The sequence below is a fragment of the Macrosteles quadrilineatus genome, unplaced genomic scaffold (genome assembly GCF_028750875.1).
Source record: "Macrosteles quadrilineatus isolate MER2022 unplaced genomic scaffold, UCM_ALF_1.0 Scaffold_6__1_contigs__length_79288215, whole genome shotgun sequence".
NCBI lineage: Eukaryota > Metazoa > Arthropoda > Insecta > Hemiptera > Cicadellidae > Macrosteles > Macrosteles quadrilineatus.
This window is the reverse complement of record NW_026542599.1, coordinates 78,068,027-78,092,734: the sequence shown is the minus strand read 5'-3', so window position 1 is coordinate 78,092,734 and position 24,708 is coordinate 78,068,027. Positions and strand designations below refer to the sequence as shown.

The 24,708-nt window shown below is 35.2% G+C and overlaps 3 protein-coding genes across 6 annotated transcripts in view; 1 reads left to right on the top strand and 2 right to left on the bottom strand.

The window, feature by feature from the left end:
- Positions 1-393: 393 nt before the first annotated feature.
- LOC128996849 (cAMP-regulated phosphoprotein 19-like) lies at positions 394-7,936 on the bottom strand. The gene is made up of 4 exons (XM_054422355.1): positions 7,833-7,936; positions 3,846-3,965; positions 2,154-2,264; positions 394-1,172 (listed from the first exon to the last, which is right to left on the bottom strand). Exons 2-4 carry the CDS (start codon positions 3,930-3,932, stop codon positions 984-986), a joined length of 387 nt encoding a protein of 128 aa, XP_054278330.1. The 5' UTR covers positions 3,933-3,965; positions 7,833-7,936; the 3' UTR covers positions 394-983.
- Positions 7,937-10,486: 2,550 nt separating this feature from the next.
- LOC128997658 (UMP-CMP kinase 2, mitochondrial-like) lies at positions 10,487-19,386 on the bottom strand. The gene is made up of 6 exons (XM_054423297.1): positions 19,257-19,386; positions 18,025-18,113; positions 17,306-17,441; positions 15,396-15,597; positions 14,985-15,188; positions 10,487-10,640 (listed from the first exon to the last, which is right to left on the bottom strand). Exons 2-6 carry the CDS (start codon positions 18,058-18,060, stop codon positions 10,487-10,489), a joined length of 732 nt encoding a protein of 243 aa, XP_054279272.1. The 5' UTR covers positions 18,061-18,113; positions 19,257-19,386.
- A 1,559-nt stretch (positions 19,387-20,945) lies between these two features.
- LOC128996390 (multiple C2 and transmembrane domain-containing protein-like) overlaps positions 20,946-24,708 on the top strand; it is a 212,982-nt gene continuing 209,219 nt past the window's right edge. For 3 of the 4 annotated variants that reach the window (XM_054421695.1, XM_054421694.1, XM_054421693.1), the window contains exon 1: positions 20,951-21,041. In XM_054421695.1, the coding sequence (XP_054277670.1) occupies positions 20,999-21,041 (43 nt within the window). In that variant the 5' untranslated portion in view covers positions 20,951-20,998. Of the gene's footprint in view, positions 21,042-24,708 lie in introns of all 4 variants that reach the window. The other variant, XM_054421696.1, reaches the window with a different exon arrangement.

Below are 24,708 nucleotides of genomic sequence, written 5' to 3'. Positions count from 1 at the left end.
AATCTTTTTAATGGTTCGAAACTAGACGCAGTTGTCCTTGATCATTGGGCTTTGAATAAATGGTCCTGACTAATTAAACAATTGATCTTAGTCTGTAACAAAGCTGTAACCTTACTCATTCAACAATAGTTTTTGCCTTAAAATAAAGAAAGATGTTTTCTTTTTTAAGCTACTAATCTAAAATCTTTGACCTCATGGTAAAAAAAATCATCTATAAACAGAAAAAAATTACTGTAATAAATGGAATCTACTTTTTAGCCCCTGACAAGTGTAAGCACAAGTAATAAAGTACATTTGAATTTGATTTGACTCTCTCCAGCAAGATGTGTGCTGCATGGTGAACTGCGATGTAAGTGGAGTGGTTTACACCGTGGTAAAATAATGCATCACAGATCAACAGAAGCCGTTTTAATTATAACACTTTGTTTAGCTTCTGCTTACAATAAAATTGGAGTAAATATCATGACACAAACTGAATCAATCAATAAATATGATAATAAGGTAAGAAATGAAGTCAAATGAGTACTAACTTAACTAATGTTAAACCTACGACATAAATTAATTTTGATCAAAAACCAAGCCTAACAAAACTACATTTTAACGAGGGGAAAGAGAAAAATTTTTGATTTCATTTAGTTCCTCATATACACAACAATACTGCTTCAACACCATTTATCAAATATATACAAACATTAGAACGCTTACCAATAATTTAACAAGTGTCGAATTAAGCTTAAAAAATTAGAAACGTTTAGCAAATCCTCAAGGAACATTTCATATAAAACTACTTTCAAAAATTTTCACTGTTACTTGACACAGACACCCCGTGAGTATTTTTCGGTGAAACGTGATGTTTTAGAACCGGAACTTAAAGGACACCTCGATCGTTCAATCACATCTAACGACTAAAAATATCCAGATTGTGCTGAGGTTTGCCACGGTTATATGTTTGTTGGCACAGAACTTTGCATCTCCTCACTAGGTTATGTCGCTGAACTGGGTGCAAACTTGGGTTGTATGATGGACGTCTTGCGAGCAGGGACAGACTCCGGTGTCGGGATGGCTTCACCTGTGCCAAACGCCAGATTGGCCTGAGGCGCTTGCTGCTGTCTCATCTTCATCGCAGTAGTCTGCTTTGCCATTTGATAATCACCAGAGTCAAAGTATTTTTGCTGAAAATAGAACAGTATTGTTAAAATGCTGGATGAATTGCCACCCCTAACATCAGTTAGCGCCTTTTTTATAGGCTGTAGCAAAACATGGTGAAAAAACAATGAGAAATGGCACAAAAAAACAATCTGTAAGATTTAGACTTTTCATAGTTAACCTAGGTACTGTGAATGGCAAAAAATATAGCCTAGGTAGTGTATTCCATGAATAAAATTTAAACTAGGCCTACCGCTGTTCATTTTCCATCCTTTGGTTGTTGTATTTGAGCTTGTGTCAATTGAAGACACTTTTTGCACCCTATTGATAATGAGTGTACCAGTTTGTATGTCAAACTCAATTCCAGTGATCGCAATAATTTACGGTAACTAAAACATGAGATAGCCGGACATACAATATTTTGTGCTGTAATAATTTGGTTACCTGCTCCCTAAATACATCTCCCTAACCTGACTAAGTGAATTTCCATTTGCCATAAGAATAACATAAGAATTTTAAATTTACCTACCATTTTTTTACAGAAAATAGTAAAAAGGAAAATTCTATGCTATGAGGGTCAAAAATGGGGAAAACCTCTTTTTACCCCATAAAACCCTCTATGAAACTCTGTTCTCATGGTCCTATCATGCTGGTTTGAAAACTCGTTTTAATAAATGCCGGTATACATGTTTGCACCAAATATCAGTCTCGGATCTAGGTCTTACCATGAGAAGTAATAGCTTATTCCCTAAAATGGAAATTCTTTAAAAACAGTAAATAAAGTGAACCAAAATGTCAGCCAGTATTTTCACACATTCAATGACTCGGCCATCTTGAAACGCCAAGAGTTGACAGTCTACAATGAAATTTTCCAAACTATAGTTTACCAATTTAATTGTGATGCTCTTATGTTGCATATTGTATTTTGAAGTATATACTCAACCAGGAGCACATTTTGGATTACATTCGCACAGTTTTTGCTACAGAGATACACAAGATATTCTTACCCCCTTGGCCAGTTTCTTCGCTAGGAATGCTGAATGTCCACTTAAAGGAGCAACTGGATATTTGGCTTTTAATTTTGCTTCCTCCATCTTTTCAACTTCACCGGTTGTCATCTAAACAATGCTAACTTATTAGTAAAATTACAATGAGATAGTCGGTAATGTTCAATATTTAGTAAGAACAGTAAGTAACAACATTTACAATCAGACACATATTCAGGATAGCCTAGTTAACACGTTCACTACTAAAAATCTTTACACAGGCGCTCCTAAACTGCGGCGAGGCCCGGGCGGAGCCCCGGCACACTAACTGAATCAGGGATCGCTATTGGCATTGAAATATCTCAGTAAGACGAATCACAAAAGAGCAGTGGTGATTGTTCTGTGTTACCCCCAAAGTGGACGTAGTTCACTGAAACACCCAAAGGTAGCAGCACTGCCATCAATAACCAGTCTTTGTAACATGGCTCGAATAGAGAAAATCCCCGAAAACAGGACAAAAGCATTGCCAGACGGGATTTTACAGGAATGTTTAGTACCAACCTACACCAAAATAAAGCTCGCATTCTAAGCTATAGGCTGGCAACAATTACAACGTTCCCCGGAAATGGATGAGCTCACATTGAAGCAAAGTTGTTGGCATTGGTGAAGAATGACATTTCCCGCCCCACACCAGTGGCGCCAGTACCACGGGCAAGAATTCCCGCCCCTCACACTGAACGTGTTAAAAGCAACTTAATACAAAGATAGTAAGCCTACAAAGATAATATACCATACAAGACTCACACCTGGTCAGTCTATTTAACTTTCTAATAAGGCTTAGGCCAATTGTAAAATTGAAACTTTAAGAAGTTTGATTTTTGTATAAACAATTTTTAATCAGGGCAGGGTACTTTCCTGTTAAAGGGAACATTCATTATTATCGATGATTTTTTTCTTGATATATCGATATTTTTGTTTTCCGATTGTCACAAGTTGACAACTGATCTTGTTTAGGCTAAAATAGTCTATTATATGAATTAAGAAATGAAACTGTTCTAAGCTAACCTAACATAACAACCAAACTTGCTGTACCAATTAAAAATTCCGTTTGATAACAGAACAGGCAAGTTAAACACAGAATTTTTAAATGTTAGGCCTACACAGCAAGTTTGGTTAGTTATGTTAGGTTATTTTTTTATAACAGTTTCATTTCAATATTGTTTGTTGATACTGAACAATATTTATCGTAGTTGTCAGTTGATATGTTTCAATTTGTTAAAATCGATATATCGAGAAAAAATCATCGATAATAATGAATGTTCCCTTAACAGGAAAGTACCCAGGGCAGTAAGTTGGGCTAGTCTGTAGGCAGGCCAAATAAAAAATTATTTTTTTGGTGGAGATTATCAAAGTAAATGGGCCTAACCTTTCATAGGTTCACCATCACTCAACGACAAAAGGAAATGAGGCTTCTGATTGAACAAGTTTAAGCCATATGAGTAAGTCTTTTTTGGATTTTTTTAGGACAAAAAGTTATCTTCTAGGCTAAGGTTTAGAGACCACCGGGAAATGATTGATAGCCTACATCAATGAGATTTAATTTGCCTAAATGATGCTTAGGGTTAACAAAATGCATTAAGTCAGACATAATTGTAATATATATACTGGTACTAATACTGATTTTCTTAGATGGACTATGTTAAGCTTTCTCACCTCAGGTTTGACAAACACGTGGTCGTTGTTAGACTCAGAGCATTGATCCTTGGTTTGAGACATGTTTTCAGCGTCTTGTTCTGACATACTGAAGATCTCAGAGACTTAGTTTAATCTATCCTGAAAAATTGAATGTTTGTGAACACAGGATCACTTATGAACACAAATAGGCTAACTTAACGAAGATATAGAATAGATATCAATTGTAGCAGCATTTTTGATATTGTTATTTCATTGTGTTTCACCCACTATTTCAATTGTGCAAAAACAGTCTGGAAGTTGAATAAATTAATGAGTTGGTTCATTATAACCTAACCTTTAACTTACCTAATCTAACCTCACTTCATAGGACAATTTAATATAGTCACGAATCTGCATAAAGTCCGACCTATCTTCTGCCTCATGCCTTTTCTGACATAAAATGTGATTTAAACAATATTAAGTTTGGGTTAGGTTAGGTTGGATTAGATTAGATTATGTTACATCATTTATTAGTTGCTGATACATTAAATTATGCACTGTGGCACGTTTTCACTTTTAGACACGAGATGGGATTATGTACTATGGCACGTTCATTACCATATGTTGAGGCATTAGTCAAGGGTTAAGGACGATGATCATATCGGCAGTGGCCTAGCTTCTATTACTGATATTTTACGTGAATAAATTTTATTTTGTTTTATAATTTAGGCTATGTTCATGTGATTAATAGTTTATGTATGGTAGTTGATTTATTGTATTTAATAAACAGCACCAAAGTCCATTTTCTTTTTAAAATCTAGTTATTGCATTTTGTAACTCTGACTTTGCTCTCATGGCGTCGTGTGTGGTTTTGTCTGTTTAGTATAGAATGTAAACAACTGACAGATGTTTCCACTCCACAAACCTTCCACCCCTTTTAGTGTTAGTCGCCACTAGAACTTGGGTTCGTCCATACCACAAATATGTAAATAAATCCAAAAACTGAAGCTTAATATTTATTATTTAACTGTACGGACACTTAGGAATCTCTCCGACCAAAACTGATTGCATTTATGGATTCAGCGTTAAAAATACTGTAAGTAGACATATCAATTACAATTACATCAAATCCCAGTGTAAATAGGGTAAATAATTACCACAATTTTCTTAACAGACACACAACTCTCGATAAACTTCTGCATACAACCTCAATATGCTCAGCCCATGTCAGTTTGGGGCCAATGGCGAAACCAAGCAGATTAACTTAAGTTTAATTTAGATCTATGTTGAGTTAAGGTGCACACGATTTTCTGTGTCTTTCTTATCCTCATTCAGCTTAAATTGACTGAACACTGCTACGGTAAGTGATATCACTTGCATAGCAATTTTAAAGCCTAGGCAATATACTATATATAATTAACTGGCTGCACTTTACTTGGCGTCCTACACTCATTCGATTGTTTTTTTTCAATTCGATATTTGCATTCAATTGTTTCATTCGATATATCGTTTGGTTAGTTAGGTTAGGTTAACCTTACCTAACTAACCAAACGATATATCGAACGAAGCAATCGATTAATCGATATATCGATCGATATTTTCATTCGAATGAGTGTAGGACGTCAAGTAAAGTGCAGCCAATTAACTTAACCCTAGCAGTGGCTAATGGTCCCGGCGGGACCATTTCACCGTGCACCCTTAGAATGGCCATGGTCCCTCCGGGACCATTTATGTCCAAACATTTTCTAACGCAAAAAACTAATTGATAATTATATTTAAAGTGGATAATTTTTATACCATTCGAAAGATGACATTCTAAACTTTCATTTTATTATATAAACGAACCTTCTAGCATCAATATGTCAATACAATTGCAATTTAAATTTGAATGAAAATTTCCGCGCGAATCTACTTCCACTTGTAGTGTTGCGCAAGCGCTAAACACATGAAGTTTAGAAAATCATAGCGAGGTTAGTTTTGTTCCTATCTGGATGCGAGTTATACCACTAGATAGCAGAAGAGTTGCTGAATATTTTGGCATAGATTATTTGATCAATACATCGATAGCAAAGAACGTATGATTTTTTGAAAAACGTAATTTTACAAAAATTAACAAATGGCCAATGGTCCCGCCGGGACCATTTCTAAAATCGAAATATATATATATAATGGATTATTTATAACTATTCAAATATAATATCCTTTTGTAGTGTAGGAAACGTAGAATAATTTAGTGTTGAGAAATGGCAGCCCTGATCACTGTATAATTTCTGTGTTCTGTCAGCAACAAAAGAAAATTGCCATCTGACCAAGTTACTCTGTTTGTTTTGTGCGGATCAGCTGACTTACGTTTTGAAAGTAAATATTGTTCGGCGAATATCTTGGGATTCATTCTAATTTCGGATTTTGTAGTTATGTAGTGTTTTTTTTTAGTAATGTTTTTGTGTTTTGGGACTAACAGTAATCTTTGTGCATGAATATAAGCCTACTGGAAAGTCTAATATCTGAATTTCTTTTTACATAAACGGCAAATCTTTAGTTTTTTTGTATCATAAACGGGTAATCAGGAATTTTTTACTGCCTACAATGTGACATATTTGTATTCCTTAGTTTATAACTTACAAGAATATGTGTACTATATTACTATCACTAATTACCTTACATGAGCTATCTCCGAGTTAGGCCTACTAATTATTCGTCTTACGTGACAAACCTTGCGATTTTTCGTATTTTCTTACATAACACATGTAAATAAAAATATTTTCCCCATGTGTTATACATTTCTATAAAGAGAATTGAATGTAGGCTACTATAACATTTTTATAATATGTTTGGCCTACAAAAATCTGTACAAAATTTTTTTACAAAAATGTCTTTGAATTTTTTTCTATGTAAACTGTAAATTTTTAGTTTTTTTTATCATAAACGGGTAATCAAAATTTTTTTACTGCCTACAATGTGACATATTTGTATTCCTTAGTTTATAACCTACAAGAATATGTGTACTATATTATTATCACTAATTACCTTAAATGAGTTATCTCCGAGTTACTAATTATTCGTCTTATGCGACAAAATTTGAATTTTCTTCATTTTCTTACATAACATTTGTAAAAAAAAATATTTCCCCCATGTGTTATACATTTCTATGTAGGGAATTGAATTTAACTACAAAATGTATAAGTAATGGTTTTGGTCTGAAAATTATACTGTAGGCCTAGTAATAACAAGACTTTACTTTTGAAATTTCAATCAGAATTTTTGAATTTTTTATGATTTTTTTTATTTTTCAAAAAAGTTACCAACTCAGATTCAATTTTTATTTATATATTCAGATTCTCCTGCTTTTTCTGAATAAAATGAATACAAACATTGATAGGTTGAGTCCATATTTGTAATTTTGACAGATTTTTAAAAAAAGGTCTGCAAAATCGCCAAAATGGGTTGGCCATTCCCCACTTCTAACATTGGCCACTGCTAGGGTTAATATATAGGTAATAATTAACAGAGGCCTAGCCTACCAAAATTGGCAATAACATTGAGGTCTAGCCTAGGCATTAAGGCCTAATAAGACTTGTTATCAGTTGGATCAAATCAAATTTATTGCTGATAAAATAGATAAATACGATTATGTTCTAAAGCCTAATGTTCCTCAGAAGAAATTCCTCAGAGACCATTTTAAGACCTAGGCCTAGGCCTAGCCTACCTAACTTACCTTATCACAGTTTAAACTTGTCTGTAAACTGGCTGTTTTACTAATTGACATGAGTTAGCAGGAATGTCACAGATGAATAATCTCAACGGTAAATTTTAATCTTGTGGAAACAAATTGACTTTATAAATAATAGAACTGTGTCAATCAACATGATAGAACAAAGCTACCTACTGAAGACAGCCTTTAGAAATGAAACTGCAATGCTTAATATCTGAGCCTTAGCGGAGGGTATTCGTTTAGAGACATAAGTTTTTAGGCAGATGAAACATCCCAAAATAAATTTTAAAGACTAAAAGCATGGACTAACTTACCCTATACAGCTACAGGAACCTTCTTTTAATTAAAGAATTCACAATTCAAGCAGTCACTCAATTATCTTCAACTTTTCATTCTTTTACTTCTCCTCCCTTCTTCCTTCTCACGACCCACGACCCCCTTCCTCGTTCCGTGTTCCGTATTCCATTCCGTGCTCCGTGTTGTAAATTGTGTCAGATTCTAAACGAAAGTGATCCACCACTTTTATTATTACCATACAGTCGTGGGTAAAATGAGTATATTGCCTGTTTTATATCAGTAATTAATATTTTATCCCAATATCATTATCAATTTTAACTGTATTGTAGCACGGCCACATTTAAAGGTGAAGGTGGCCGTGATCGTAGACGTAGACGATTTTGCCATGGTCACCTTTAACTCCAGGCCGCGGCCTGGTAGAATTGGCAACGTTGCAATATTGCAAGTAATGTTGTCTAGCGCCAGACGTCCTATAAGATAATGGGTCTGGCGCACAATTTGTTTTTCAGGATTAATTTTGCCAACAGTGTCATTTAGAGGCTTCTGATTGACTATAAAGGATTCATAGTCAATGCTATAACGAAGGTTTAGTAATTGAAAAATTATTTTTGTTCATAGAATAAAATTATAAATGCCTCAAATTCAATTTTATATTTTTTTTATTGTGAAATTAAACCGTCATAACCTAACCAAATCAACCAAACGTGCAGACAATGAAAAAATCTAATGAAGGTTTATTAATCGAAAAAATAGTTCTGTTCATGAAATAAAATTATAAATGCCTCAAATCATATTTTATAATTTTTTTATTATAAAATTTAACTATCATAACCTAACCAAACTAACCAGACTTGCTAACAATGAAAAGTCAAATGAAGGTTTAACCGAAAAAAATATTTCTGTTCATAAAATAAAACTATAAATGGGTCAAATTTAATTTCATAATGTTTTAATTATAAAACTAAACCGTCATAACCTAACCAAACCAACCAAACTTGTTGATAATGAAAAAAATCCAATAAAAAAATAGTGATACGGGTGGGATTCGAACCAGGGACCTTCGGATCATCAGCCCAACACCCTATCCACTACACCACCGGGGCCGTTGACATCAACCGTATCGTTGCGGTAAAGATGTTCCCTCAGCCAATCAGAAGCCTTAAAATAATACTGTAGGCAACACTAATCCTGAAATAAAAATTCAGCGGGTCTGGCATACGGGAGGTATAAATGAGGCATTTAGTTAAAAAATCCTTAGTGAACAGCGCTGTAGCACAGCACGGCCGCCTTTAACCAAGGCCTCACTAGTAGAAAAACAGGCCATGCTGCAGCGCGGGTAGCGCAACACTACGTCACAGTGGTGGATAGTTGTACTAAAGTTGTAACTGTATAGCACAGACAAGGGAAACAAACTTTCAGGAGGAGTGTTTCTGTTTGTTAAAAAGCAGGAGTCCTAACCCTAGTAGGCTGTAAGAGCTTTGATAGCACCAATCAATTATATTGTCAGGATCATGTTTACTTATTCATATATAGAGCAAATTATTGTCGACAAGAATAGTAACTTGAAGGGTGAAAAATCTTATGGTAGGATATAGAACTGAGACCGATTACTTTTATCGTTTTATGTCCCCAGATGCCAAAAACCCTTTTGTTCAAATTCAGAAACACAAATACACACATGTTTGTGTGTGTGTGTGTCCGGTAGCACGATCATTGGAATGAAAATCATTCAGTTTTGAAGAAATTTGGTATATAACCGTTTATTCGGACGAGTTTGCGAACCAGCATTATCAATGGGAATGGGATTTTAAGGGAGGTTTTATGGGATTTCACATTTTATCTGCTCAAAAATATAAATTTGTGATATTCGAAGCCATTTTGAAGAATTTAAAAACAAATATTTTTGTACAGTGAAGGAATTTGGGGATTGAGTGCATGAACCTCCCCCAAAATATCAGGGGTGTGGACCTTGATTGTTGATTGTGACCTAAATGTTTTTAAGATTTATATTTTACAAAGTAGAAGGGGGACAGCCTCCAGTAATTCCTGAAGCCACCATACTGCTGCTTGTGTATTGTTGATGGACAAATGACAAATCACCAACTTAAAACACAAGTTGGTATACTCTTGCATTGCATACTGCTGGTAAAAAGGTCCTCTCTCTCTTTGTGTTATATTTGTCTGAGTGGTAGTGTTCTAACACTTTCAATCTAAGTTTGTAATGCCCGCTTTAAAAAGACACCATGAAAAAATGAATAGCTGACAGACAGTATAATGTGGCAGAAGTCGAGTGTACTGTGTCATTGTTTTGCATTACTTGCTAATTTTTTTGTAGTACTATGCAGTATATTACTATGAATAAATAAATACAGTAGTAATAAGTATTTCAAATAACTGATACCACTCAGTCATAATAGCAGTTAAAGTTATTCTGTACATTTTACTAAAAATTGGTAATGCGCTTTATAAGGAATTTACTAAAAATTGACTATGCAATAGAAAAAGTTAGAATACGTTGTTTTTTCACGGATTTATAAGCCTTTCTTTAAATATGGTTGTTTAAAATGAAAGCCAGAATATGGGAAATTCCTAATTAATTAAACAATGTGAAATCCATACTAGTTTGTACATGGTATAGGTTTATATAGAAACAACATAACCTTTTGTATAGTTATTTAATTTCAGTCAGTTGTTCCAAGCTTCTTCCAAGTTGACTCTGAATCATCTGAAGTAGAGATTCTGTGACATTTTCTGCACTCTCACCACTCCATGTGTAAGATTGTATTTTAAGCTGAGTAGGAAATGTCCGGAAAATATTAGTGTATCTGAAACAGTTTGTAAGTATCTGTATGATACATATTGACAGATTGATTGGTCTAATAACCACCATTGACTATACACAGTATAGTCAATGTAATCACTAAGTTGTTAATACCAGTTGAATTGTTTTTAATAGTACTTAATTTTTTGACTGAGGGCCCTGAAAATGAAGAATATTGTGATATAACTAAACTAACTTACCAAATAATAAGTTTTCTTTAAATTTAAACTTGATTCTTTTGTCTGTCAATTCAAAGTGTATTTTAACAAATTTTTAGGGAAGTCTGGTACAAACCCTGATCTTACCATTTAATGTTATCCATAAATAAAATAATTTGATCACAGTCACTGACTGTCCGCGAGAGTAAAAAAGTCCCTTGAGCCAGAGCGATACGCAGCTATGTTTGGGGGGTATCGCGCACTATTTGCAGGCGCTAAGCATCTGGGTGCATCGCCTCGATGTCTGTCTGTAAACAACTGTTGTGAACATAATTACTCATATCTTTGTTTTGGTAAGTGTTTTATCATCATGTGGTCACGTAATTTGATTCATTGCAGTCTCGTGTGTTCGCGTTTTGTTTTGGACGGTCCTTGTAGCTATTGATTATGTATATAATTGAAATTGAAATGCAGCTATTGAAATATAATAGAAATAATAAGTTGTCTATTGCGATGAATGCTATTGAAACTGCTGTACTTGTGTATTACCGGTAATATGCATTCACCATAAGTATATTCATGGATCAACTAATTATTTGGGTTTAATGCTTTCAAACTCGGATTTAAAAAAGATTTTATTGTATTGTATTTTATTGGTATTGTTACATTTAACTAAACAAAAATCATAAAGTAGAAAGGTTATTAATTTGCCTTAGTAACACTAGAAAGAATTTCCTTCGATTGTATGACTATGCAAAGAAATATTATGACATAGATTTATAAAAATCATACAGATATAAAAAAAAAAAATTAAGCCTTAAAGCTAGCAGAGCAGCGTCAAGACGGCTCTACAGTGATTGTCGCGCGAAACGTTCAAGCGTAACGCCTTCAAACTACGAATAGGCCGGAGCTCAGGGGACTTCTTTACTCTCGCGGACAGGTAGCACCAATTTTAATCCTACTAATATTATAAATGAGAAAGTTTGTATGTATGGATGTATGTATGTTTGTGACAAGTAAACACGAAAAATACTGGTCGAATTGGGCTGAAATTTGGCATGATGATAGCTCATATTCCCGATTAACATATAAGCATATTCTTATCTCAAAAATCCTTTTGGGCTCCGCCCCAGTGGCTCTGCAGTTCCCCATGTTAACCTTATAAGTATTCATATTTAAAGGGAATTTAATAATTTAGCCAGCTGTTTCAACTATACTAAAGGGTGTCCCAATAAGAACGCCGGATTTCAGGAGCGTCTTATCCTTATCTGTATTTCAATAGGAATTCCCTAACTATCAGCGATGTTATCAGTATTAGGTCCCATTTGTAGTCATGAATCGCTACACGACGGATCAACGCGTGGTTATGGTTAAAGTGCACTACAAGTACGGGGAATGTTTCGCTGAAACGGTGCCGAAGCTGCGCGTTATTTTCGGCCGGGACAATGCACCAAATGAGTCATCTGTCCGAAGATTGATTTCTAAGTTCGAAGAATCTGGCTCAGTTTTGGACATTAAAAGACCAGTGCGCAGTCGGTCAGGACGCTCCCTTGAAAATATTGAGGCTGTACATGATAGTGTAGAGGACGACGCAAGAAAATCGATTCGTCGGCGAAGTCAGCAGTTAGGCCTAGCTCGGAGCACAGTACAAAGAATTTTGGTAAAAGACCTTCACATGTTCCCTTACAAAATTCAACTAACACAAGAAATCAAGCCAAGAGATCCCGTAAAACGGCTTGAATTTGTAAACTGGGTGGTGGGCAATCAAGATGAAAATGACGCGTTTTCAAAAACTTTGCTGTTCAGTGATGAAGCACACTTTCATCTAAGCGGTTATGTAAATAAGCAAAACTGTAGAATTTGGGGAACTGAAAATCCTCGCCTCATTGCAGAAAACCCGTTATATCCTCCGCGTGTTACAGTTTGGTGTGGGTTTTGGTCAAATGGAGTCATTGGTCCATACTTCTTTGAAAACGAGGATGAAAATGCTTTGACTGTAAATGGTGAACGTTACAGGGAAATGATACGAGAGTTTCTCTGGCCTGAGCTTGAGGAGATGGACCTGGAAAACATGTGGTTTCAACAGGACGGCGCAACATGCCATACTTCTAGAGATTCAATTAATTTGTTGCACGAACGATTCCCAGGACGTGTAATTTCGAAACATGGTGATCGGAACTGGCCAGCAAGATCGTGCGATTTAACACCGTGTGACTACTTTCTTTGGGGATATTTAAAGTCGCTTGTTTTCGCCAATAATCCTCAAACAATCCAAGACCTGAAGGAGGAAATTATTCGTGTGATTAATGGAATTCAACAGGAAGTGTGTGAAAAAGTTATGGAAAACTTTGTCAAGAGATGTCGGGCTTGTCAGCAAGCAGCAGGTGGGCACTTACAAGACATAATATACCATTACTAATCGGAGATACTATACTTTAAGATTCATGTATCATATTGTAAATTTAGCGTGAAAATATATGGTTTGTTAACGTTTCAAATCCGGCGTTCTTATTGGGACACCCTTTATAAGAGTTGGTTCTATGATATGCAAAAGCATTAAAAATTTATAAGATTTACCAACAGGGTGCAGCACAATTATTTTATTTCATTATTTATGAAAACAGCTAATTTGAACCAAGCAGCAACAAAAAACTGTGATACACAATGAGAACTGTCAAAGTAGGATTGTTTACAGTTATGTTTATAATTTCATGAATAATTTATGATATTTTGCGAATTTTTAATAATCTATCTTTCTCTATTGTGTAGGTGAAGTAGCAGAACATTATGGCTATGGTAGATGTGTAACACTATCATATACCGTAAATTTGAGGAAGCAAATTTTCTCAAACTGTGTTTTCTCACATCGCAAACGCAAAGATCGGGTATAACTGCAATAAGCGTTTTATACTTATTTGCCAACCCCGTACGAACGACGGGTACTCTGCTAGTTGACTTATAAAACATCTGGAGAAGAAGAAAATATCAATTTTGGTTCTCAGCTCCAAACCTCAATAAAATCCCATTAAAGCAAGAAAAATAAAGCTCAAGATTCAGATTTGCTGCAACGGGAAATTATTTTATTTCCAGGGTTGCCCAGAGAGGGATACAGCATCATTTAAGCCACTGAGATATTTTGGGGGTATTTAATTTTGCACATTGATAATTTTAAATTTGTATCTAAATAGCCATAAACAAGTAATTTTGTTTGGTAATTCTTATACACTCTATTAACACTTCAACACAATAATTTACGCTGTTCACAATTAACATTGTTTTGTAGCAACAACACAATGTCTTGGCGATAGCGAGAGATGCTCTTAATTCTGCCCTGATTGAGGGATACATTGATGATATCTTTAGCGACCGCAGGTTGATGGCGATTTATTGCAGCAATCATTGGTGACAATGGTGATGTCTTCACAACCACAGGGAATTGTCAAGAAATTGCCACTGTCACGAGGGAAATGTTAAAAATGTACACAATCACCGTTGATTGTGGTGCATGAGCGGCAGATGATCTTAGGGCCATGATCAAGAGGTAATTGTCATGATGACATATGATGCATGACATATAGAAGACCAGTCTCAGAGAGGATGCAGGGAGAAAATTAGTTTCATTTTTACGAACCCGGAGAGGATACCTGGTCTTGCTTGTCCGTTTATGGCTATTTTATTATTTTTTGTTTAGGTGAAAAGATCCTCCCGGGCCAATTCTGTTTAATGAGCATGGTCATTTAATTATTTCAAAATTATCCATAAGTTGTCAATATTTTATTCGTCCGCGAAAAATTTTGTATTGGAAAATGTGTGTTCTGAAAACCAGTACAAAAAAGTCAGGCAAAAAAAAATAAGGGCAGGATTCCTGAATGATTCCCTACCACTTTTTTAGCTTTGTATATATCAGGTGATCAGCTGTTTGATCAGATTGCTGTTTTAAAGTTATTGTTAGGGTAAGTAGAGTAGTGGATGAAACAGCTTCCCCTCAAACTTCTATAATTTTGTGAACGGAGTATAGTAAACATTTTGTATTGACAGTTAGCGTGGGTTTTACTTGAGTAAATCCTTGAAATGTTGTTTTCGGTGTGGGGAGGAGGTAGGTTTAAAATGAGGGGGGTTGGAGAACGGGCAGGATGAAATAGGGGGATTTGCACTCCTGGCCTTGTGAGGCACCTCTGACTATTCCATACCTGGACACCCAACCAGCTGGCTTCTCATCACTGATGTTGGGGTCCTCTAGTTCCTCCACAGCCAGCTCTCCCATGTCCAGGAATATCGTCAAGTCCGGCTTCATCAAATCCTTGGGGAACATGTAGACAGAGGAAGCCTCTGGAGGGAGAGGAGAATCTTCAAACAGATCTGCGAGTGTGGTTGTGGTCCGGTCAAACCAGTATCTGCAAATGTAAGGTTAGTGAATTTAATAGATCATCCACCAGTAGTCATGCCTTTGAAAATATAATCACAGAGTAGTTAAATGAGTAAAGACAAGAGTTTTTACCAACATTATGTTCAAACTCATGGGACATACAACTCTGCAAAACGTTCCAAACTAAATGGTAGAATGTACTTAGGCCTATCATGATTGTGTTTTGTGTACTGACCCAGTCATAACTACAGGCCGTTTCACCCAGTGAACTTTCACTGCATGTGACATCCCGTACAGTCCCAGTGCGTAGTACACTCTGTGTAGCTCGTGTTGAGGAGATCTGTAGATGTACCAGGCAGGCAGCAAACACTTCGGAGGATTCTCTACAAACTGACCCTTGATACGAGCTGCAAGCGCCTTCGCCACCTTGTCTCTAGCTGGGAAAATAGTCCAATTTCATGATGGTACATAAACACTTAGTTTTTAATTATCCTAGCTTTGTAATAGTATCTAAGTGTTTGGACACATGTGCATTGTGTATAAATTTTCATCTTTTAGAAGAAGTAATAATGTCCTGTGCACCTAAATGAACATTTCTCCAATATTTTTTATATTTACCATACTGATAAGTAAATTGCGAGCACTCAAGAATCTCTTATTAATACCTTAACTTATTATAGTAATCGTAATAATCACAGCTTCTGCATAAAAAGTCCCTCTTCAATTATCCAACTCAGAAAGGAACCCATCAAAATTTCCTCAAAACAGCACTAACCAGAGGGCTGCTGAATAACCCCCAGGGACCGACCCCACTAATCAACTCACACAAACATTTTCACCAGTTTACAGATACTTTTCAATTATACAAAATATTTTTTGGGGAAATTAAGATAAATCTTTTGTATCATACCTATTTATTTAAATCACTTCTTGATCAGTATAGTGCGTGTTAATCAAATTGACCTTTTTCATGTTATATTTATTCGCAAAGTTTATAATAAGACAATCAATTGTATACAGTAAATTATAGCGTATTAAAATGTGTTAATCAAATTGACCTTTTTCATGTTATATTTATTCGCAAAGTTTATAATAAGACAATCAATTGTATACAGTAAATTATAGCGTATTAAAATATTGGTTAGTGGTTAGTGTACTAACCAAACCTTTTTTTAACAGCTGTTTAGCAAATCATCTGTTCGCATGATGTGCCAACTATAAGTTTCTTATTGGTTCAGTTCAGTTTTGCCATTGTTGCCTTTGTTTGCGTAGTTGCTCGTCGAACGGAACTTTACAATGTATTTTCATGTTTCTACGCGTAGTGTTCATGTGTGTGCGTGTCCTTGTATGTGTTAGTGTCTCTATCATGTAGTAGTAAATGTTTTATTATTCATTTACATAAAATGGATCTTTCACTGCAGTATTGTGGTAAGTAAATTTTCAATTACTTTACTTATCTTTTACGCCAACCCAACTTTTTGCAGAAACATAAAAAGCTATTTAGTCTATGCAATAGTCCTACTTTGAATTTTTATTACAGTATGTGATAATCCCCTAGTTACCTCATATTTCGATTACTGGTTGATAGTTTTATTATTCATATAGCGTATTCTATAGAAGAAAGATAACAACTAAACCCACAATACTTTTAAGTGCTTTGTTTTACGTAGTAATCTAGCCTTGATGAAACCGTTGGTAGGACTTGTGTAATTCATTATTAAAAGATACTAATAAATTAAAGCCACCTATATAAAAGACACCTCAGAAAATCACGAGACAAATCAACATTCGGTTACAGTAGGTTTGCTGTGGTGGGGGTATTTATTTTTCTATATGTAGGCCTATCTGGGTCCACTACCGTAACGTGGGCACCAAACCATTCACATTATTATGAAGCTTACTAATTATATAGTGATTAGCAAGGTTGAAGCCATACAGTATAGAGTTTTAGCGTTCTAACCACTAATCCACTAACCATCAATTATTGCCAAGACACTAACTAAATAAAAGCAGTGTCTATGATAAGTAATATCCGTACAACTTTGGGGCAACCATCAAATACGTGCATAATATATTATGTTTGACCTATTCTTCTATACCACATGGAAATATAGCTTAAATTGATCATGGGATAACTAATGTTACTTTTTGGTGAGTTGCTCTCAATGTTGATGAAGGGCTGTCTGTTTCTGTCGGCGAATCTGTTGTCCCAGACTGTGGGCGAAGAGAAGCATTTGTTGATAAACAGACTTCTCATCACTTTGGCGTTGGGGAATTGAACCTAAAAACGAGAGAAAATGTACTAGTAACTGTGCAACACACATTGGGTTGTAGGGTTGTAAATGTTTAATACACCTTTTATACTGTTAGATAATTTTACCATTGAAATAAAATTGGACCTCGAATCCTTCAATGTAACAAATTTCACTTCTTTGTAATTAAAATATTTTCTAGACAAGATACAAGATAATTTGAGGTGACATAAATACACCTAAAATGTTTTACTCGATAACTTTGTTTTAAATAATGATAACTTAGACTTGCCACTTCATAGATTAACATGTAAAGCCACTATTTGAGTTTAGATATTAACCTTCTCCTATTTTAGGACAATCATTACCGTGGGCATTTTCCTCGTTCCAATGGACAAGAAATATTTTAAAATTATACAATTCAAATAGTTGAAAATATTTTTAAATCGTTGAAACAAAGAGGGATGAATATGAAAAAAAAAAAACATAAAAGTTCTCTACAAATACAGAATACAGGATTAAAACATACATAAAATTTAATCTACAGTGCAATATTACTCCACAGGTATGACACAACTATTAGTAATGATTTTTTATTTTGTAATTACTTACTGTAGCATCCTGCCAAACTTGTAAGATTGAGACCATGTTAAAGTAGAAACATGGGTCGACCCAGCCTTCATGAGTAATTTTCGGTAGACCTTAAAAACCCAACAAATACATTTAATTTACGAGTTTTAATTTCAAAGTGGACCTAATCCTAAATGCATTTTTAACCAAGTCGAGTATAATCAGGGGTATCTGATGTCACAGTAGGAGTAGATAACAAAATAAAATAACTAAAAAATTAAAGAATGTTTGAGATACAAACGTAACAGAAACTGAATAAATAAAAAAAAAATACAATTTCATACGATTATTTATTAATACACACAATCTCCCTACACACACAGCTAAATATAGAGGCCGGGAACACACTCACCTTACGAATTAAAGGTTTGTATATTTTTTATCTTGATACAAATATTATTTTTAAGATGCTTAAGTTTGTTTAGGGTATTAGCATTCAAAATCAAGTCTACAATTTTAGCACTTTATTTGTTTACGTTTCTTTTATGTAAGGCTTCTTTTATGAAAGAAATCGAATGTCATATTTTATTTACTCATGTGATACATTCATGTATTCTATGGTGATTATTCATACCATCGATTCTAAAAACTATACACAAAAGTCATAACATAACATCGTCCTGTAATCCAGCTACTAGGAGGTTACGAATTGTGGATATTTATAGGCATACACTGTGGATGCGATACTCCCTGGTGTGGATTAACGTCGGCACGAGTGAGTACTACGACTATCCGCAGTACTATCCTGAAAATTAGACCAATTCGTATATACCAAGGGAAAAATCTGGTTCGGATTCCAATATAAACTGTAGGTCCCTTACTTAGTTGCCATTAGCTGTATGGGCTTTTAATTAACAGCTGTGTCTATGGTCTAAGGAATAAGTCGGCCTTAGTCACTAACAAGACTAAAAGATCGCGCCACTCATCATACACTCGTCCCCATTCATACTTGGCTTAAAATACCTACTTAGTATGGGTTGCCATTTCATTGAAAATTATTAAAATTAAAAAGTAGTGAAGTGTCACCTTGTTGTCTAAAGTAGCTTTCAAGGGAGTACTGAATTTCATTATAAGTTCAGACCCCCTTTGCGTAAAGGGATACCACTAAATAAATAGCATTTAATGATAAATAAATAAAACGACAAAAGAGTAGGTATTACAAAAAATGGAGTACTAATATCAACTTAAAACTAACCACAACAAATTTGTCTTACTCAATACATCCTCAGATGGTGTTTCCTCAGGTATCACATATTTCCGTTTCCTTCTGAAAACCCGACGTCCTCTCCTGCCCTGCCCGGCGGACACAATTACACAAAACAACAGCAACACAAACAACCTCAACTGTACAGTCGAGTTCATGACAATCTGATAAACTCATTATCAGGAAATAGCATCTAATCTTGGTTCATACTTGTTTATTCTACTTCTACTTGTGACTTACTGGTGTATACACTGTACACCTTAATTTTATTTTTTTTTTGTTAGGAGTTTTACTCATTCGCTAAGTTAGGTCTATGTGGTATGAGCTTTGGATAAAAATCATCATAGGTTTCCTGCAAATAAAAGTATTACCTACCTTGTATTAGTGAAAATTACATATTTCAATAATGCCATAGCCTAAATAACATATTTCATCACCAGGGGTTAAGGTGGCCCTTTCCGACAACTTGCGAAAAAAGTAAATAAGTAAAAAGCAATAAAGGACTCTGATTTGGCAGTGACCATTTTTTAACTAGTCCGGTTAAAAATCGGCGCAGTGCGAAAGCTTCAGACCCACGATCATTATTTGTGCGGCAGTTTTTTTCCCGGCCAGGTGAAATCGAGTAGTGCGAAGAAACATGGGCATAAAAAGAAATTTTTACTTGTGAGGTGAACTATAATTTTCAAGCACTATTAACAGCTATCTAGAACCGTACTCGCCGTGCAAATCGTGCAAATCTAATCCTTTAGCTTATATTCTCATTCAGGTAAAATTATAATATTTATTAGTTTTTTTGCTGATAATTAACTTTTTTGAACTTCTTGGGCTTTTGGGGTGTAAAATTATTTCCCGTAAAACTCTGCTGTGCAGTTATACATCCCAAACACGAGTTGCGTTTATTTCCCAAACAGGTTTTGCAACCTCGGTGCTTTATTGCTGTATTCTGAATATAATTTATTAAATTAAGTAAAGAATATACAGTTCATTCTTTTGTTTATTTTCTAGATCTAAACATATAAAAAATATGCACTTCTATAGTGTAAGGTTAACAGAGGCTAGCATCGTATTGTATTTAAAACAGGAGTAAACATTGTTTTAAATTTCAATATTATTAGAAATGACAACAACTTTGACTACAACTTTGACTTTAGAATGGAATTTGTGCATTGTCATTGCCTTTGACGATTCATATAAACTTCCAGAATTGCAAACAATCGTAACGTTATATGCAATTGCATTTTAAATGTTGGTCAACGGGATTGCGGAGCAAATAACTTGTCGTCATTTTTTTGCATTATTTAAATGGCTGTCAGCTGGCTAGACGACCAAGTGACATGTCGGACAACTCTTTTCTTTGTCTTAGGACGCTACACACAAGGCCGGGATTGTTTTTTTTACATTACTTCAGGCTAGACTTAGGGGTTGCGGCATTATTACTTAGATAAAATCCATTGGTGACTTGGCGGGATTTGAACCCGGGACCTCGAGGACCCAAGTCCCGCGCTCTAACCGCTATACCAGCTCGCTCCCCCATGTCGGACAACTGGTAACACCCAGATATCACAGGTGTTACCTCGACTTGACCCGGCGAGTATGTCGACGTACTCTACCATTCATCTGTGGGTCGTGCCGCGGCGCATGCTCGGCCCCCACACCCACACCCTAGACTCTCCCCACCCACGTCAGTCAGTACGTGGCTAGCTGCGCGGGTGAACGTGTGTGCGCGTGCGGGTGTCATGTGCTGGATGCGGGATGGCCTCCACCACACCGCCGACGGAGAAACGGAATAAATACGGTAAACAGGCGATTCTGGAGGTTAGATGTAAGGGAAGAGGGCTGAAATAGTGTGTTGATATGTAGGGGTTGCTGTCATGAGAAAATGTATGTGATTTGTGTACATTGCAGACTCTGGTTGTTTCTAACTCGGGAATACGTTTTCTGTGGTTTAAACGCTAATGTCACGTATCTACCATATAACGTTGAACTTCTGTTAGAAAGCATCATTAACTGATAGCCCAATGACAAATGGCACTGAGGTCAGAATTGAACCCGCTTCGTATCGAGCTAACCACCTTCAGATTTGATAGAGAAGGCTACCCAGTCAATTTTTATACATGTGTACAGTGTTCATGCCGGTCTGTCAAGTTTGATTTTGGCATGTAAAAAGGGGTGTAGTTGTCTGATATACATGAACTGACTGGTATATCACCGGTATACACCGGTTGAACTCGTATAAATTTCTATTTAATTCCTGTTTCCCGATGTGTGTTTACGTTTTAATTACCATTTTAATAATGACTTTGCTTATTTGTTGTACATGCCTCCAATAAATATTTCCGTTTTATACTAGAACTGAATGGAAATCTGTTGATATTGAACATTGCAGTTTTATAATAACAGGGTTAATGTAAACATTCTAAAATAATGACGTCGTTGATTTGTTATTTATTTAATTTTTCCAATAGGCCTACATTATAATGAATTGTAATATTTTAAGTGCTATTAATTCAACATTCTTATAAATAAATGAAAAAAATCGCTTTCATCAATCATTTATATCATATAAATTCTGTACATATATAAAAATTGGACGAATAATGTTTTTTGGCATCTGGGGGACATCAAAATGAAAAAGTAAATCGGTCCCGGGCCTAGGTCTTACCGTGCCACCTACGGTAATAGCTACTTTAGGGAAATTTGCTAAAACCATTAAATCTCATTGATAGTTCTATGAATATTAATTAATTACTAATTTTGATTCGTTTCTTCAAACGTACCACAATCGATCTGAAAACATTGTTCTTCTAATTGGGAAATGCTGTTGAATTTTACAGTTTCAAAGCATGTTCATAGAAAAATTCAACCCGAACGTAATCTGTTCATAGAATGTAGGTAATTTAGGGGGTAATTAATAATAAACAATGGATAGGATCAATAACTAATGGATAATGGATATTGCTAAAGTAATTTACGTACCAACGCAAATGTAATCCAAGTAGAAACAGGTTAATTGACAAACAATATGGAATTGATATTACATTGATGAGTAAATCATACTTTCATTTGGACGTATCGGCAAATAATACTTGGCAAATTAATTTACTGCGGTTTTAATTACTGAACTGATCAATACAGATATTTAAACAGTTTAGTTGGTACGCGCTGATGTATCTTTATGTTGTTAAAATTGTTCTGCAAAAACACAAAACACGTTGGATCTTGGTCTTAAGAAACACACTTGACGTTAAATAAGCCACACGCGAGATTTAAATGCCCCTGGGGAAATCTCGGATGGGATAAATACTTCCCGGAGATCCTTTGCTAATGGTGAGTGAAGAAAAATGCTTAACCACAGTGAGAAAAGCTGTACACTTTGTACAAACTTTATATTCTTTTTTTTCAAAAATTTTGAAATTTTAGTGACTTGTAGTGAATTTGCCAGATATAGGGTTGATATTATGTTGAACCAAAAACATACCTTTTTAAGTTCCCTGAAGCAGGAAACCTAAGGACTCGTTTAACCTAATGTTACTTGGTTAAGGAATGAGTCCGACATAAATTTAAGGAGTTCTTTAAGTGAAAATACAATCATGCAAATGGAAATTCGCTTAATCTGAAGGTTTCCTGTGGAGGGGGTATTAACACATAGGTGTAGATGAGTGGTGTCTATAATCAGATAATGTTAGATTGTATATGTATGGTCACGGTCTTGATCATTAGGATTTCCATAGATGATCCTGACTACAGAAACAGCTTATCTTCAGTATCAAAGATACACAGAACAATCACTGCATTCTACCATGGATAAAACACTCCCTTAGTATATGACATGACTCTACACTCACAGTCTTCGTAATTAAGTTAAAATATACACATAAAGTACTTAGCTGTCTTGGTTTCATTGAAAATCCAATAATCAATGAAAATAGAACCATTGACGTTGACTCAATAAAACATTAAAATAATTAGATCATTATTGTAAGCTTTAATTGCAAATTGACCTATGTAATATAACATTTAGTACGTATTCGAGAAGTATAATTGGTTGCTGGTATGGATTTAATTAATCACCCCACTTGAAAGTGTTGAATAAAACCTGGCGATCGTTTTGTTAATTATTCATGTTTAAAGCACAGTAATTAACCCGCAAAATGAGTTTCATCAGTAATTGCTGGTTATTACTTTCAATTGGCAGTTAAGAAAAACAGCAACATTTGTAGGCCTATAGTTGTGCTGAAATATAACGGATAGGTCTATTTACTAGTTTAACATTTTTGTTACATTATTAATACGTAATAATTAAGAGTTTTTTTATAACTAGAGGACTTTAGGCTTCTAGAACAAATTAAGTTTGTTTAGCGTCAACAAAGTAAAAACATTGACTTAACATTCCTGGATGGTTTAATAGTTAAAAGTAAAAGGCAGATAACCATAACTCATTTGGGAACTTTGGAAATATTTGACGGAAAATTGTTTTCTTTTATAGCTTGAATCCCCGTTTAAAAAACTCTTACTTACAAAACGAGTTCACATTTCACCTACAGTTTACAACAATGTGTATTAATGTATGCGTAAACGAGACCAACACTGGTTTATATTCCTTTGTCTTACACACTCACAGTTTCCGAACTAACATTTACATTCATTGCATAACGACAGAATAACGTTGTTCATAACGGTGTTAGTTGATATTCAGGCCATCGATTGAGTTATAATATACTAGCTGTAACCCACGGGCTTTGCCCCGTTTAACTTCTTAATTTTCAAGATTATCTCGTTTGCATGGCTCTATCACGTCCTGGTTGAAGTTTGTTCGCTACGCTCACTCACCTTTAGGTTGGAGCTCGTTCGCTGCGCTCACTTGCCTTCAGGTTAGCTCGTTCGCTACGCTAACTCGCCTCCAGGTTGAAGTTCGTTCGCTACGCCCACTCACCTTTTGTTGCAAATTAGCTGTTGTCATAAATGTAAAAGAAATAATAGTGCTGCACCCTGTTGGTAATCCTTGTAACTTTAATGCTATTGAACATCATAGAACAGAACCAACTTGTTTAATTGAAACAGCTGTTAAGATTCAATAATTCCATTTCTCATAAGGTTGACATGGGAAACTCCAGGGCCACTGGGGCGGAGCCCGAAAGGATTTTTGAAATAAGATTATGCCTATATGTTAATCGGGAATGTGAGCTATCATCATGCCAAATTTCAGCCCAATCCGACCAGTATTTTTTGCGTTCACTTGTCACAAACATACATCCATACATCCATACATCCATACATCCAAACTTTCTCATTTATAATATTAGTAGGATGTAGAATGTTCCAGAATTTAAGTAAACAGTTTGAGGTGTAGTATTACTAAAAAATGTTTCATACAGTTACATAAAAATTATATTAAGATGGCACATACATGCAAAACAGCTGATTGAGCTGTACAAATAGTTGAACTGTACAATAAATAGTAC

What these genes read in the sequence shown, in the direction of transcription:
- LOC128996849 (XM_054422355.1), bottom strand. Translation starts at nt 3,932, where the DNA reads ATGTCAGAACAAGACGCTGAAAACATGTCTCAAACCAAGGATCAATGC. An exon ending in ACGTGTTTGTCAAACCTGAG is followed by an intron (nt 2,265 to 3,845) that starts GTGAGAAAGCTT and finishes AGCATTGTTTAG; the next exon opens with ATGACAACCGGTGAAGTTGA. An exon ending in CGAAGAAACTGGCCAAGGGG is followed by an intron (nt 1,173 to 2,153) that starts GTAAGAATATCT and finishes TTCTATTTTCAG; the next exon opens with CAAAAATACTTTGACTCTGG.
- LOC128997658 (XM_054423297.1), bottom strand. Translation starts at nt 18,060, where the DNA reads ATGGTCTCAATCTTACAAGTTTGGCAGGATGCTACA. An exon ending in TGAGAGCAACTCACCAAAAA is followed by an intron (nt 15,598 to 17,305) that starts GTAACATTAGTT and finishes CTATTTTCCCAG; the next exon opens with CTAGAGACAAGGTGGCGAAG. An exon ending in CCAGCTGGTTGGGTGTCCAG is followed by an intron (nt 10,641 to 14,984) that starts GTATGGAATAGT and finishes AAACTGTTTCAG; the next exon opens with ATACACTAATATTTTCCGGA.